Source organism: Pelecanus crispus, chromosome 3, assembly GCF_030463565.1.
Source record: "Pelecanus crispus isolate bPelCri1 chromosome 3, bPelCri1.pri, whole genome shotgun sequence".
NCBI classification, from domain to species: domain Eukaryota; kingdom Metazoa; phylum Chordata; class Aves; order Pelecaniformes; family Pelecanidae; genus Pelecanus; species Pelecanus crispus.
The window spans coordinates 1,446,546-1,460,119 of NC_134645.1; the positions used below are offsets into that span (position 1 = coordinate 1,446,546).

The 13,574-nt window shown below is 43.1% G+C and overlaps 1 protein-coding gene across 1 annotated transcript in view; it reads right to left on the reverse strand.

Annotated features, from left to right (window-relative positions):
- ZC3H6 (zinc finger CCCH-type containing 6) overlaps positions 1-13,074 on the reverse strand; it is a 31,247-nt gene extending 18,173 nt beyond the window's left edge. Inside the window, exons 1-2 of the mRNA XM_075707244.1 lie at positions 12,716-13,074; positions 338-518 (exon numbers count right to left, since the gene is read on the reverse strand). Of these exons, the coding sequence (XP_075563359.1) occupies positions 338-518; positions 12,716-12,807 (273 nt within the window). The 5' untranslated portion in view covers positions 12,808-13,074. The remainder of the gene's footprint in view (positions 1-337; positions 519-12,715) is intronic.
- Positions 13,075-13,574: the final 500 nt, after the last annotated feature.

Here is a 13,574-nt window from a genome sequence, read left to right on the forward strand (position 1 = left end):
GAAAATGCATTTAGGCAAAGCTAACAAGCAAGTTTCCAAGCTCTCATTTGGAGCATGCTATGGCTGGATTGTTTAATGATTTATTGCCTCTTACCCCACATAAACTGTCACTGAAATGTGTGAATATGCACTTCCACGTGTCGAAAGCCTATTTAAACAAATTCCTTAATACTGAAGTGCATTGGTAAGATAGGAATCCCAGAACTTGCCCTCAGAGACCAAAGACTGCCTAAACAGTAATAAAACCATTTTAGTTTTCTTCTCTAGTTCCCTGGATTCTTGTCTAAACCTGGAATTAAAACAAGCACCTCCAATATTTTGGTTTGCATTTCCTAACCTTATGCTTATCCCGTCTTCTCCTCTTTGATTTTTTCTTTTCTTTCTCTTTTTTGCGTTTCTTCCGTGATTTTCTATGTCCTTTTTCATTTTTCTGTTTATCATCACCTTTTGTACCATGTTCTTTCACATCTTCATATGCTGCATCATCTATTTCACCATCTTCTAGCTCTCCATCTTCTCTGTAGGAGGAAAAACATCAATACAATAAAATTACATGTTATTATCCATCTCATCTGTCTAACAGCACAGTAAAAACAAACACACCCAGTATTTCTCTCCACCAGTTAAATTTTTATACATGCGCATATGCTTTTTAATACATGTAACACCCTAGGAACTACTAGGATTTTAGAATTTTCTTTCATAGTTAAAGAAAAATGGAATGCAAACCATTAAACGGCCTTGAATTGTACCGCAAAATTAAGAAGTTTAAAAACTGAGTTGTTTTTTTTTTTTTTCCCCTCCTCAGAACAAAGGTCTTCTCTTCTTACATAGCTTTCTCCAACCTAGATATAAAAACCTGCTTCAACATATAGCACTCTGCTGCCCTTAAACACATTTCAAACTGAAGAGGTAGTTTAACCATTTCTAGAAATACTTCTGCTACACCGCTATTACATGCCTTTACAGTGCTGTAGTTGCAGAACAGATGTGATCAAAATTAAAGGCAATTAAAACTCTCTGAAAACCATACAGTTAAAGAGCAGCAATAATGGAGAGAAGTAGTTGGGCACTGCAGGAAAAACTGCCTAGTAATACAAACGCATTTCCTTCAACACACCAGCTCCTGGAACTAAAGATGGGTCTGTAGTATCTAGGGTGTAATGGCCAAAGCCACGAGCAATTCGGAAAAGGAGAATTAATTTAGCGGTTAAGTGGATTCTTCAGAAGAAATCAGTCGTAGTAGTTGACAAGAAAGCAGTAGTTAACATTTGAATATCACTTGCTAGAATCTAAAAACCACCAGAAAAGAGACATCTGATGATGCTATTTTTCTAAGCTACCCAGGGTGGGGGTTTTTCTTTTTAAAATTTGTAACATTGACATTTGTAGGGGGTTGTTTCATACATCAATAAATACTGTAAATGGAACAATATGCATATGAATGTAACTTCTGCATATGAATGTGACTGTCTCAAAAAACTTCAGAACGGAAACACCAAAGGATGATTAAAAAAAAAAACCCACAAAGTGTAATACGGTGCTTGTAGACTAAATAACAGAAAGGCTCATGCTTATCTCCATCAGTAGGGGAAAAAGTCTCTGTGATTACGTAAGACTTTATTTAAAGTTTTGTCTACTGACCCAAATAATAACAGCCCTGAAAATATTTTGCAATGAAAGAAACATTTCAACAAAACACCAGCTAACCTATTTCTCATCCTTATTTCAGACGTACTGCTGCGGCAATCTCAACTTCCCTTCTACTATTTGGTATTTGCTGCGTTTTGGTTGTGGAAGAATCTACTGCTTTTAAACGTTTGTAATTGGCTCTATATAATTATTTCTACATTACCACTGCTTCAGGAATTCAGCCTTTGCAGGCATCGTGGAACCTCATAGAAGCTCAGTCCTGAATTTTTACATGGAGATTGCTTGAAAATGCCATCAGTCCTAGGGTGTCAAAACCCCCACTGTGAATGTACCAGATTCAGATGGTGGGGGCAGCAAGGGGAGAAGCCTGTAGATACTAGAAAACTATATATATAAAAAAAATGCACCCTAAAACAAGACTAAACTAGTGCTGGAGGCAGCAGAAGGTATTAGGACAGAAGTGGTAATTAGGCTATATTAAATTGCCTTACACTTTGCCCACCTCAGTCCTGTATTCACAATGTATTAAGCTAACCTGATGATCAACTCTGCCTACAAGGGACTGCAAATAGTAGGAAGGGGAAAGAACTCACCAGGAAGTAAAAGACCTGAGTCTCCCCAGTAAAAAAAAAAAAAAGTGGTTAAGAAGTTAGAAGCAACCCAAAGTTGTGATTTTGTGTAAGAGGAGTAAATGGGTATGCCAGGGAGAAGAAAAGGGGAGAAGACATGACTTCCGTCTTGTCACCTCGTATGTCCTGGAACTTCTTAGAACCAAGTGCTCTTAGCAACCACAATGCAAAAAAAAAAAAAAAAGAAAAAACAAACAAAATGGAACAAAACTAAACAAAAAACCCACCACCAAGATACAATTATAGATCACTACCCAGCCAAAAAAATGGAAGAAGACCACCCCCACAATCAGACTATCGACTTGCATAAAGGCTTTAGAGAAAAACCAAGGAAATCAAGCCATTTCGAGGTACCACCTCTTCACCTTTAATTCTCAACCACTGGTAGGATCCTACAGCCTATCTGTAGGATCCAAAGCCTATCAGCACTTTCCAATTACCTCACGGCAGCCCACTGCAACCACGTAAAGACAAGTTATAGAATCATAGAATCATTTAGGTTGGAAAAGCCCTTTAAGATCATCCAGTCCAACCATTAACCTACACTACCAAGTCTACTCTAAGCCAATCAAGGGTAGACCAGACTGAACCATGTCCCAGAGTGCCACCTCTGCCCGTTTTTTGAACACTTCCAGGGATGGGGACTCCCCCACCTCTCTGGGCAGCCTGTTCCAATGCTTGACCACCCTTTCCGTAAAGAAATTTTTCCTAATTTCCAACCTAAACCTCCCCTGGCGCAATGTACATCCCAGCTTCATGAAGATGCTTTGCTGTATTACCCGATCGAGAAGGGGACTCGAAGAACATTTGTAAACAATGCACAAGGGCAGCTAGCCTATCCAGAGATTGAAAAAAGCACTCTGGAATATGGGAGAAAATCATCTTTAGACAGGTACTGAGGATAGTTTTGTCTTGCTAAGTAGCATGAAGCAAGCAGGACTGGAAGAAGGAAAGTTCATAAGAAGCTTTCAAATGTCAAAACATTAAAAAGTGGGCATAAAAAGACAGATTTAATCTGATTAGAAGGTTCTGCTGCGGAAGGTGTCATTTAAAGACCATCGTTCACACTGATGGGCAGTAAAAGAAAGTTCACGGCAGGCAGCGAGTGAACTGGGAGGACGTACTGCCACAAGCAGTTGTTGAAGCAGAGAGCAGCAGCTGCAGAAAGGGACTGGACAAATTCACCAAAACCAAGCGCATTAAAGCAATGGCTGTTCCCTCCAGCACGCTGAATATAACCGTGATGCTAGGAAAACAAAAAAGAACTCAGAAAGAAGGTAAGAAAAACTGCTCAACTGCTATGTCTGAAGTTCAGCTACACCGCAAATGCAATCATCGCTGGTTTTCCACATGGCCTTAAACGTTTACTTGGGCACATTTTGAGAAGGACATTATCTTTTAGCGCAAATATGAAACAATAGGAAGCTATGAAGTCAAAGTTAGCTTTGGAACAAGTAACAGAAAATAATAATAATAATAAAGGTATGCCCACTACTAAGTGGGCACCAAACAAAGTAGAGAGGCGGCTTCAGAACCCATTTTTATGTGATTTTTACAAGGTGCTCACGGAGATCCGCTCATACGCAATCCTTACAATGCCTCGCAAAGGAGAACGTAACGCCAAGATACTCCCATACTTAAGAAGAAATAAAGGATCCTCAGAATATGTATCCCAAGCATAAAATAAATCCTGGCTTCAAACACCACAGCGTCCATTATCTCCAGCATTCCCTGACAAGTTCTAAAGCACCTCATACAATATCCCAAGAAAGCATTTGTCACATCTTTCCGGAAGATACGTGGTCAATAAAGTGTGCCTAACAAAACTGAAATGCAAGTATTTATGAAACACCTGCAGCTATTGAAAAAATATTTACTATTTTGACAACATGAGCTAAACTCACTGTCTCAAGGATGTCTACTCAATTAAAATACCCTCTTAAGTAAAATGCCTACTGAAAACGCTCCTTGGGAAATAAGGTATTCACCAGTTACCAGTTCTTTCAGGAACTGCCGTCATATATTTACACTCTGGGATGCATCCAGGACTTGAATAACTTTCTAGGTAAAACAATCAGGCAGAATCTCAGTAATACTATCCTCTGGACTGCATTTCGGAGGTAGGATTACAAAAATCCTCTAATCCCCAAATGCCTAAATTCTTTCCACAACATCCTAGAATGTTCCAAGCACTGACCTTCAAGAATATAAAAAAAAACTCAAAACCAAAAACCCCCAAACACAACCAACCCACAGATAAATATGATTTGCAAAGACAATGGTCAAAAATGTATCATTTCTTGGCAATAATTTAATTATACTTCAAAGAAAGTTTAACAGAAGCGATAGTGGAGAATTACCTTCTGTTTACCTTCTGGGCTTTTTTCCCCCCATTTAAAATCCAAACTGGAGCTGTACGCTAGAAAGCGAGTGCAGAACCTACCCCCTTTTAGAAGTTTACTTCCTAATTTTATTCCACAGACTTAACTACAGCAAGCAGCTCTGGGAAGGGCTTTTGGCGATGTGAACCAAGACTACCTCCTTTTCCACTATGAGTAATAAAAGTCAACAAACAGATGTGGAAAAAAACACAGCTAGCAGATGATTTCTAGGAAATGGGTCCGAGTCTTCGGTTGCTTTCCCTTTGGCAGGTATCTACAGCAAACAAACCCCAACAGCGATCTAACAAGAGACAATATGAACTTTTGTTTTGCAAAGTACAGCTTCTGGCTTACAGAATAGTCTTGCACAGTATCTTAGCGTGCTTCTATTATTGCTGGAAATGCCCGATGCGCAAACCCCAGTATTTTCTTGTTCTAGAAAAGCAAGGAAGAATAATTTTGTTGTCTTTCTCAAGATTCACTTCTCTTTCAACTACCCTACCCCACAAAACAGCACACCACAAAAACAACCTTCGCTGAAATAATGCCAACAAGCTGCGGGGGGGGGACAGTTTACGATGCCTACACAACGCGTGCCTCAGGAGTCAAAAAGACAGCCTCTGCACTGAAGGAACAAACACTGGCAAAGTAACACATTTTTCACTTCTGTCGTGTGTTATTTGCTTGGATTCTATACTTGTATTTGCAAAGGCTGAACTAAATCTGATGCATCTTCAGATTAAGATAATTAACAGAAGTTAATCCTTGATTTATTACAGCGCAGACCCTGCAGTATAAGTTTCTGTCACAGAAAACAGCGAGAGGTTCCTCACCTCCAACCAGCGATCTCAGCTAGCATTACCAAGCCCTTCCCATCCTACTGCATTTAAAGTCCTCTTGGAAGAGAAACAAAAGCGTCTTCGTTAAACACCCAGTTTAAATTGCTTAGAGGTGTTTGGCTACTGCTGCCTGACCTACTGAAATTCCTTCATACAGAGCCCTGGATGACTCGAATGATTAAAATAAGTGGCCATATGGTACTACCGTTTCCTCATAACCCAAGGGACAGCAAATGCAATCTTGCAATCCAGAACACAGGAGATGCAAAATTAAGTATCATCACCCAGACTGTACGAGCTAAACAAATCCTAACTAAACAAAAGGCAGCACACTGGCCGTGCTCTTTCCTGTCAGCCCGGTACAAGGACTAGGTCCGCACAAAAAAAAATTTGGTTCATCTCCAAATGCAAGAGAAAGAACTAAAATCACTGATGGATCACTCCCTTTTCCGCAATCTCCAGACACTCAGAGCCTGATGGATAGGCGAAAACAAAACCATAAAGCGCTTCCATCGTCCCAAGTGTATTTCTAGAGCATCTCCAAAAAGCATTAGAAAGGCACAGAAGCCAAATTATTTTTCAGCAAGAATGAGTCTGTTGAAATCACTGAAAGAGCATTTATGCAAATATTTGGCTAGGGAAAAACAGAAATTCACCCATAAAGTAACTCACCATTACTCTAGCATTTACCAGTTTAATTTCTAACATTCAAACTTGGCTTTAACTTACCTTTCTTGCCCTTAGTCCAAGTCATTTTTAAAAATAGCATTCTTTACATTCAAAGAAGATTTACAACTCAAGCTCCTGAAGTCCAAGATACAAAAACGAGATGCATTTTTCTCAGTACACTAAAGACTGTAGCACTGAAACATTTTAAGAAAACTAAAAGGGTTTTCCCTGCAGGACTGTTTTTTCCAATCTCCCTAACAGAACTACTTAGCATACTTCAAGATACTGCAGGTGCTACATGAGAATCGTATTTCTGAATGTTTTAAGAATTTACATGAACAAAATAGTACAACCAAAATGAGAATCTCTATCATCAAACATTCTTTTATGTTAAGTCCGGTTTTGGTAGGTTTGCTTTACAGGTGAGGAAAGGTCTCATTTAGAAAGAATTACATTTTGGTTTGCAAAATGATGCCTTTGACTTTATTAGAGTAAGCCTTAAAGAGAATATAAAGAGCCAAGAGCTTCTGAAAGCATTACCAAGAACAGAAAAAGTATACAGTGGATAACAATTAAAGGCTGCAAACCTCTCCCTTTTACTTCTTGTACACGGAGATTTGCTGCCGAGAAAGGATACAGTAACAAGAATGCAAACTTTATACATGAGCAGAACTCTAACATATTAAGTAATTATTCTGAAGAAGCTACTGATTCCTGGTGATAACTGAATATTACTTTCCAAAAAGAAAATAAATTCTGTTTCTTCCTAAAGTGAGCGCATGGTTAAACCTTAACCTCTTTGTTCTGCAATTAGTTCTAGAAGAGACAGGTTCATCGGAGAACAGCAAGGATGTCAAAAACTCATCTTCTCATACAGGAACAGCACATTAGCAGCCCTTAATTTACAGGGGCTGACAACAGCATCATACACCTGTCCTGCCGACCTCTGAATATCTGTGATGAGGACATATAATGCAGGGGAGAGAGCTTAAACCGATGGGAAACTACCCGAGTGGTTTTGGTACCACTCAAGACTCATTTAGTGGAAAAGCCTTACACCCCTCCCGGATACATCTCTCCTTAACTTCCTTTGGGCATGTTTTCCTTAGCATCCCAAACTAGATTTCTCCCTCAGCCCCCTCTATTCTAGCTCCTCATACACTCCTGCTGCTTGAAATAACCCTCCTGCGCATATTTTCCACACCCAATGCATCTAGAAAAACATGGTGCTGTGCAGCGCTCGTGACTGCACAGATGTACGCGGCTATCACTTCTCATCACTACGTGCTTACTCCGTCCTTTTCGCTTCCATGCAATCAACCCCTAACACTCCTGCGAGTAAGATTTTGGTTTTAAAAAATTATGAAGAGGACTATAACTTGGACGCAATTCGATGACATGAAAACTAGACATCTAAACTAAGATCTTAGAGGGCTAAAAGTCACAAAATGAATTTGTCCTAGTGCGCTGCTGCTTTACAGAATTTATTAATAAATAAGACGACGTACAAAACTAGGTGGTGGTGCTGCAGTTAACGCAAGCCAGTGCCTACCTAGAGCTGGCCTTTGACAGCGTTATGCAGGTCGCTTAACAGCACTTTTCAGCTGCCTGTTAGTTTTGACCACTCTGCAAATATGAAGTTATTTTAATCTACAGCCAGGCAGTGAAATTGCATCATGAAAAGCTACAGACCAAATTGCTCGGGTTTTTTAACCTCTGTTTTGCTCTCATCCCCAGGGCTGGCTTTAACAGATTCCCTGTTCCCATAAAGTGGGGGAAAAGAAGTGAGAAAGACAGCAGTGAGGCATGCCAAACAAACAGGCCAAAAAACAGCTTCCTGTGGTGGTACTAGAGGCCAACCAGCAACTTTTGGAAAGGCCACCTTCTCACCCTGCCACCTAACTATCTCCAGTCTCTGGGGTTTATTACTGTAGAAGAAATGACAGAAATTCACACAGGCCACCTCCTCCTCCGTCCCAGGAGGATGAGGAGTAACAGCTACGTCAGCCAGCTGCGTTTTGCCACTCCTGCAATGTTTGCTGGATGGCAGGCAAGCCTTGTTTGCCCACAGGGCATATTTGGGAGCCATTATCGCTTCACTTCCTAGTTTCCTAATGTCAAAGCAAGTTTTGAAATCACACTCGAAAACAATAAATCGCTTACAAGGCTGCAACCAGTGATCACAAACAACTTCAACTTAACATGAACACATTCTTTGGTGATTAACTATTACTGAAAAAAAAAATCTCTAAAAACAGCTATAAGTAAACGTTTTCAAACTGAATTATGCACGCGTGGACAGAGGGCATTAAAGCAGCAGGCAGAATAAAAGAGATGCATTTTAAGTCATCAAGTTTAACTAAAGATGGATAGAAGCCTTATGGCAAGGGAGACTGGGAGAGCAGTCAGGCCGGACAATAGCAGCTGCGGATTAGACGAGATCTTTAGCCCTTCTGCTCCACAAACGCTTCCCCGATCTGCGAGGCTGTGGCGCTTCACGGAGCCGAGGAGCCACGCGGAGCGAGACAAGGGACGGGCAAAGCCACTCGCAATATAATGTTGACTAAGTAGTAACGGAGAAAACGTACAGCTAAGGTACATATAATACAGATTGCAGTTTGCTGTCACTCGCCTTGGTTACAATCCGCCACTTGCATTTTCCCCTTTACTTGCCACCGGCTGTAATTTAGCAGAGCAGGTCTCCATTATGGTGAACCAGACAGACCTGTTAGAGCAGCAGAGTGTAAATCGTGCTCGCCGAGGACGGGAGTGCGAAACTGGTACTCTGAAAGGGAGCAGGCAATCCCTACGACAGCTGGAAGAGGAAACTGGGAAAATAAAATAAAAGCAAAGGGGTGGCTGGATGGAGTCTCTATTCACCTGGCTCATCGGGATGTACACCAGGCACACGTAGCTGGCGAAGGAGAGGCTTTGGAAGAGCAGCACCACAGCCAGAAGCGGGCAGACTGGCATAATCAAACGCTTCAGCTATGCTTCATAAAACTCAAATCAGTGTGTCTTGAATAAGAAAGTGACTGTACCAACTTCCTTTTAAACTGTAAAAACTGTATCAAGTACATGAGAAAGCGTACAACAAGGATTAGCATGATTCTCGGGGAAAAGGAACCTGAAACGCAACAGACAAGCCCAGCTTTGAAGTGGCATTTCCAAACACCCTCTGCAAAAATCAGGACAATTTTCTAAAGAAGCTTTGCACAGGCCACTCGGGCGTCTGTCGGAGAGCTGTCTCTAATGTAGAATTTCCTTTATTGTACCACGAGCACGTAAAAAGGGGCCTGATACTTACACTTGCAACGCAACACGTAAGACCACGCTGGCTACAGAAGCATTACTTGCACCTCTGTGATCCGAGAGTTGGCATCTCAATGTTCAGACCTATCGTTAGGTCACTGCTATTTTTACAGCAGAAAATGGTTTAAGAAATCCCCAAGCCGGGAGATTAAATGACAGTAAAGCAGAGACAGCCAACAGAAAGTGCCAGTACCAACCTAACGTTTTAGATTCAAAAAATAAATGAACGCCGAGTTATTTTCTAAAGTTCCTGGCAGTGGTAAATCTGGCACCGATTTCAAATGCAGAATTAACTGTAGCAAACAAGTCCTCCTCAAGCCTGTAATAGCTCAGTGTTAGTCAGAAAAATCAGAGTCTACAGAAGTCTGCATGAGGACTGGATTCTTTATACTCATGACAAGTGTTTAGCTCTCTTAGGCATGTACATTCATCTACAGCATGATGTATAGGTGGGACAATGCCTACAACATTTAAGAGAAATTAAAGTTTAAGAGAAATATGAAGCGCCCAGTCCTACAGATGATGGTAACAGCAACCACAAACTATCGCAAGTGGTAATCAGACCTTGCTGACCTCCGGAAGAGATCAATAACTTGCACATTTATACACATTTGTGTTTTTATTTGCTGTAACTGAGTTTGCCTGCACCCCGCCTCGGCCTTCTTTCTTACCCTATCAAAGATTACCTACATAACAAGCAGTCCTTAATAAAACCTAGCCTTACAGGAAAGGCTTTAAAAAGACGCCCGTTATCTGTGTGTATGGGAAGTCTCAAATACTTCAAAGAGAACATCTCCACAATGACTTAACTAAACATACTTAAAGAATGTGAAACCTTCCTCACTTAATCAGGTGCCCCAACCAAGAAAACAAAGACTTTGGATTAAAACAATCTTCCGAGTTAGAATATTCCAAGTGTGGACAATGTTTTTTACTATTTTCTACTGCTCAAAAACACTAACCAACTTCCTTATAATTCTACAGACCAGTTCAAAACCAAACTGACAAAATGTTAACAGGAACAAATTGATCTAATCTGTTAAATTATTTCAGCAGCTTCCTATTATGGGCTGTACCTACAGTAAACTAGTCCTACTGAGCTACCAATGCAGTAAAAAATCGATTGCAAGATAAAATGAATTGAAACTAGGCGTGTTAATTTTAAAATACCGAACTAGTATTGCAGTGAGACACCCAATTCAAGGTAACTCAGCGTACGAGTGTATCGGGTTCTTGCATCTTTCCTCTAGAACTTAAAACTGGTTTTTCAACCGACTACAACGGAGACTGGACAAAACCAACTGAGGACTGAAAATCGTTCCTAGTTCAAGCTGTCCTGCCCCTCCCCTCGGCGAGTCAACCATGTTTTCTGTGGATGGGAAAGACCCTGTTCCTCTTCAGGCCTTCCCAGTCACCAGCAGGTAGGGAAATCTTTATAAACTTCAGAAAGTTAAAATACTACATTTTGACAGCATTACATTTGCAGACCTAATATAATACAAAGACTTACGTTTGGGGCTTTTTTTTTTCTTTTAACAACACTCTAGGTGTATTAAGACTGCACTGTACTACACACGTCTCTGATCAGAGGGGAGCAGAAGTTTTTTTTATAAAGTCTTGTTTACAGAAAGTATTATTTAACAGGTAAATGTGTTTATTGCTAGCCTTCTGCTCTTCTGGAATTAAAACCTGATAAGCAATGTGTATAAATTAACCTATATTAAAAGTACATTAGACTATGAGGTAGTATTCTATTTCGTAATTTACCAGTGTAACAACAGGCATACTGGTGAGAACAGCTGGTTAGAGGAACTCTACTTGTCAACATCGCATGAGTAACTCCAAGTTAGAAAAACTGTGCTTCCAGCAGAACAGTGGGTAACTTGGGCTTGTCCTCAAGGAGGACTTTAAAACACAAAGTATTTTCAAGCCCTGAAACAGTAAAAAGTCACAGACTTACTAACTCCAGGAACTCTAAAACACTTTGCCGGCTACTGCTGCACAGTTTTAATAAGTGGTTATGCCCTATCTTCAGCAATCCCAGTGGATTACTAGTTTGCTTTTTACACGGCACTCTTTCTGGAACATACAGCATGACACAACTTACACCATTTCACAATTAAAAGCAGGAAGGTGAAAAGAAGAATCAGCAGCTCTGGGGTCTGCCCTGAACCTGATACTAAATCTCAGTACGATTTTTGGACCAGTCAGTCAGCTCGTGTGGCCCTCCACTTCCCAATTTGTAACACAGAATTAGTGACTCTTTCTCCAGCAAGGGAACAGTTACATTCGCTCACAAGACTCCCCCCCCCCCACACCCCGTGTTTTTCAGTCCTCTGAAGCAAGCACCAAGCATGGTTGTGGAGCTGTGTGGGGAGGACAGACTGAAGCCCAGCTGTTGAAAACCAGCATTTTTTTTAACTCCTGCAGTGGTGTCACAAATGCTCTGAGTACATGATGTAGACTGAAGGACTGGTAGCTGTCACCCTGGCACAGTATTTTCGGAGCTAGTTAGGAAGGCCAGGGCTGCCTGGAGAAAGGATTTGAATTTCCAGCAGCTGCAGGAGAGAAAGGGAGGGAGGAACAGAGGTCCTTTCACCAGGAACAGGACTCTGGTTTTCTGCGCATGGGGATTGAGAGGTGGCAAAGATAACGTCAGTCAGACCTTAATCTGCATAAAAAAAGATCCAGTTAAATGTGTAAGGTGTAATCTGGCAAGAAAATGACGTTAAATATGGATCTAGTGAGAGATTCTTGTATGAACAAAAACAACGGGAGGGGGGGGGGAAGAAAGAAAACCACAACTCAAAGCACCCTTTCCTACCTGACTAGCAGCACCAGGGCAAGGGAGAAAAAGAACAATGGTGACATTCAACAGACACCCGCTGGAAAGTGCAATTTATGGAAAGAAATGGAAAACAGTCCCCCTTCCCAGCCAGAATAAATAAATGAAGATGTAAAATGCATGCATTCCAAAAAATAAAACCCTGCTAATAATGCACTTCTAATTCAGTGACACCCCCCCCCCCCCTCCTTGCATTCCCCCCCCCCACCCCCCCCAAGTCCTCACCCCGGTCTTCCAGCCTGAAGGTGACCTGCCCCCACAAAAACATCGTTAACCCCCTAGGCACATTAACACACAGCATCATCATCATCATCATTATCAGCATCATCATCACCCCACTAGTATCACCATTATGAGAAGCGGAGAGAGAGAAGAATGTTACTCGACCTTTCGTCCCCTGCATGTTGCCTGTCAGAGTCGGGCATGTTTGGGTCAAGAACTGGGTTTGGGGGTTTGGAGAACAGGCTTTCAAAGGCCATTGTGCTGGCTGTGGTGTGGTGAGGAGGAGGAGGGAGGTGGAAGAAGGCAGGACACTGCCGCTGCCCGTGGTGCGGAGGGAGGAGGAGGAGGTGGCGGCGGCGCGCACAGCCGCTCTGGGGGCGGCTCGGTGAGGAGGAGGGTCGGGTCCCTCAGTGAGGAGAGATGATGAAGGTTTCACTCACGGTTACTTAGTGAGACACTAACGGGCACTCAGTGCAGGGCGAGGCTGCACAGGCTGAGCCCGGCCGCCCCGCGCGGGCAGGAGGCGGAGGAGGCAGCAGCGGCGGCGGCTCGGAGGAGCAGGCCCGGGGCACAGGAGAACGAGAGGACACACACACGGGGGAAGGGAGGTGCTGGTGGCCGGAGATGGCTGCCCTAATTCTTCCTTACAAACATGGCGCCCGCTCGAGGCACTCTCACAAAATGGCGGCAGCGGCGGCGGCGGCAGCGGCGGCGGAGGAGGACGGCGGCGGCGGCGGCGGCAGCGACCCCCGGCGCTTGCCCCCAGCTCGCTCAGCGGCCGCGGCCCGCACTCGCCGCCGCCACCACTGCGTCTTCCGCGCCCGTCGGGGCCGCGATGGCGTCGCCTCGCCGCTGGCCGCCGCCGCCGCCGCCCGCGAGCACGCTCCTCCCACCGCCGCCGCCGCCGCCCCGCCCCCGCCGCCCGGCCGTTGGCTGGCGGCGCCTCGCGTCACCGCGCCGCCCGGGCCTCCCATTGGCGGCGCCGCGCCGCCCGTCACGCCGCCGTGACGTCGCGCGAGCGCTC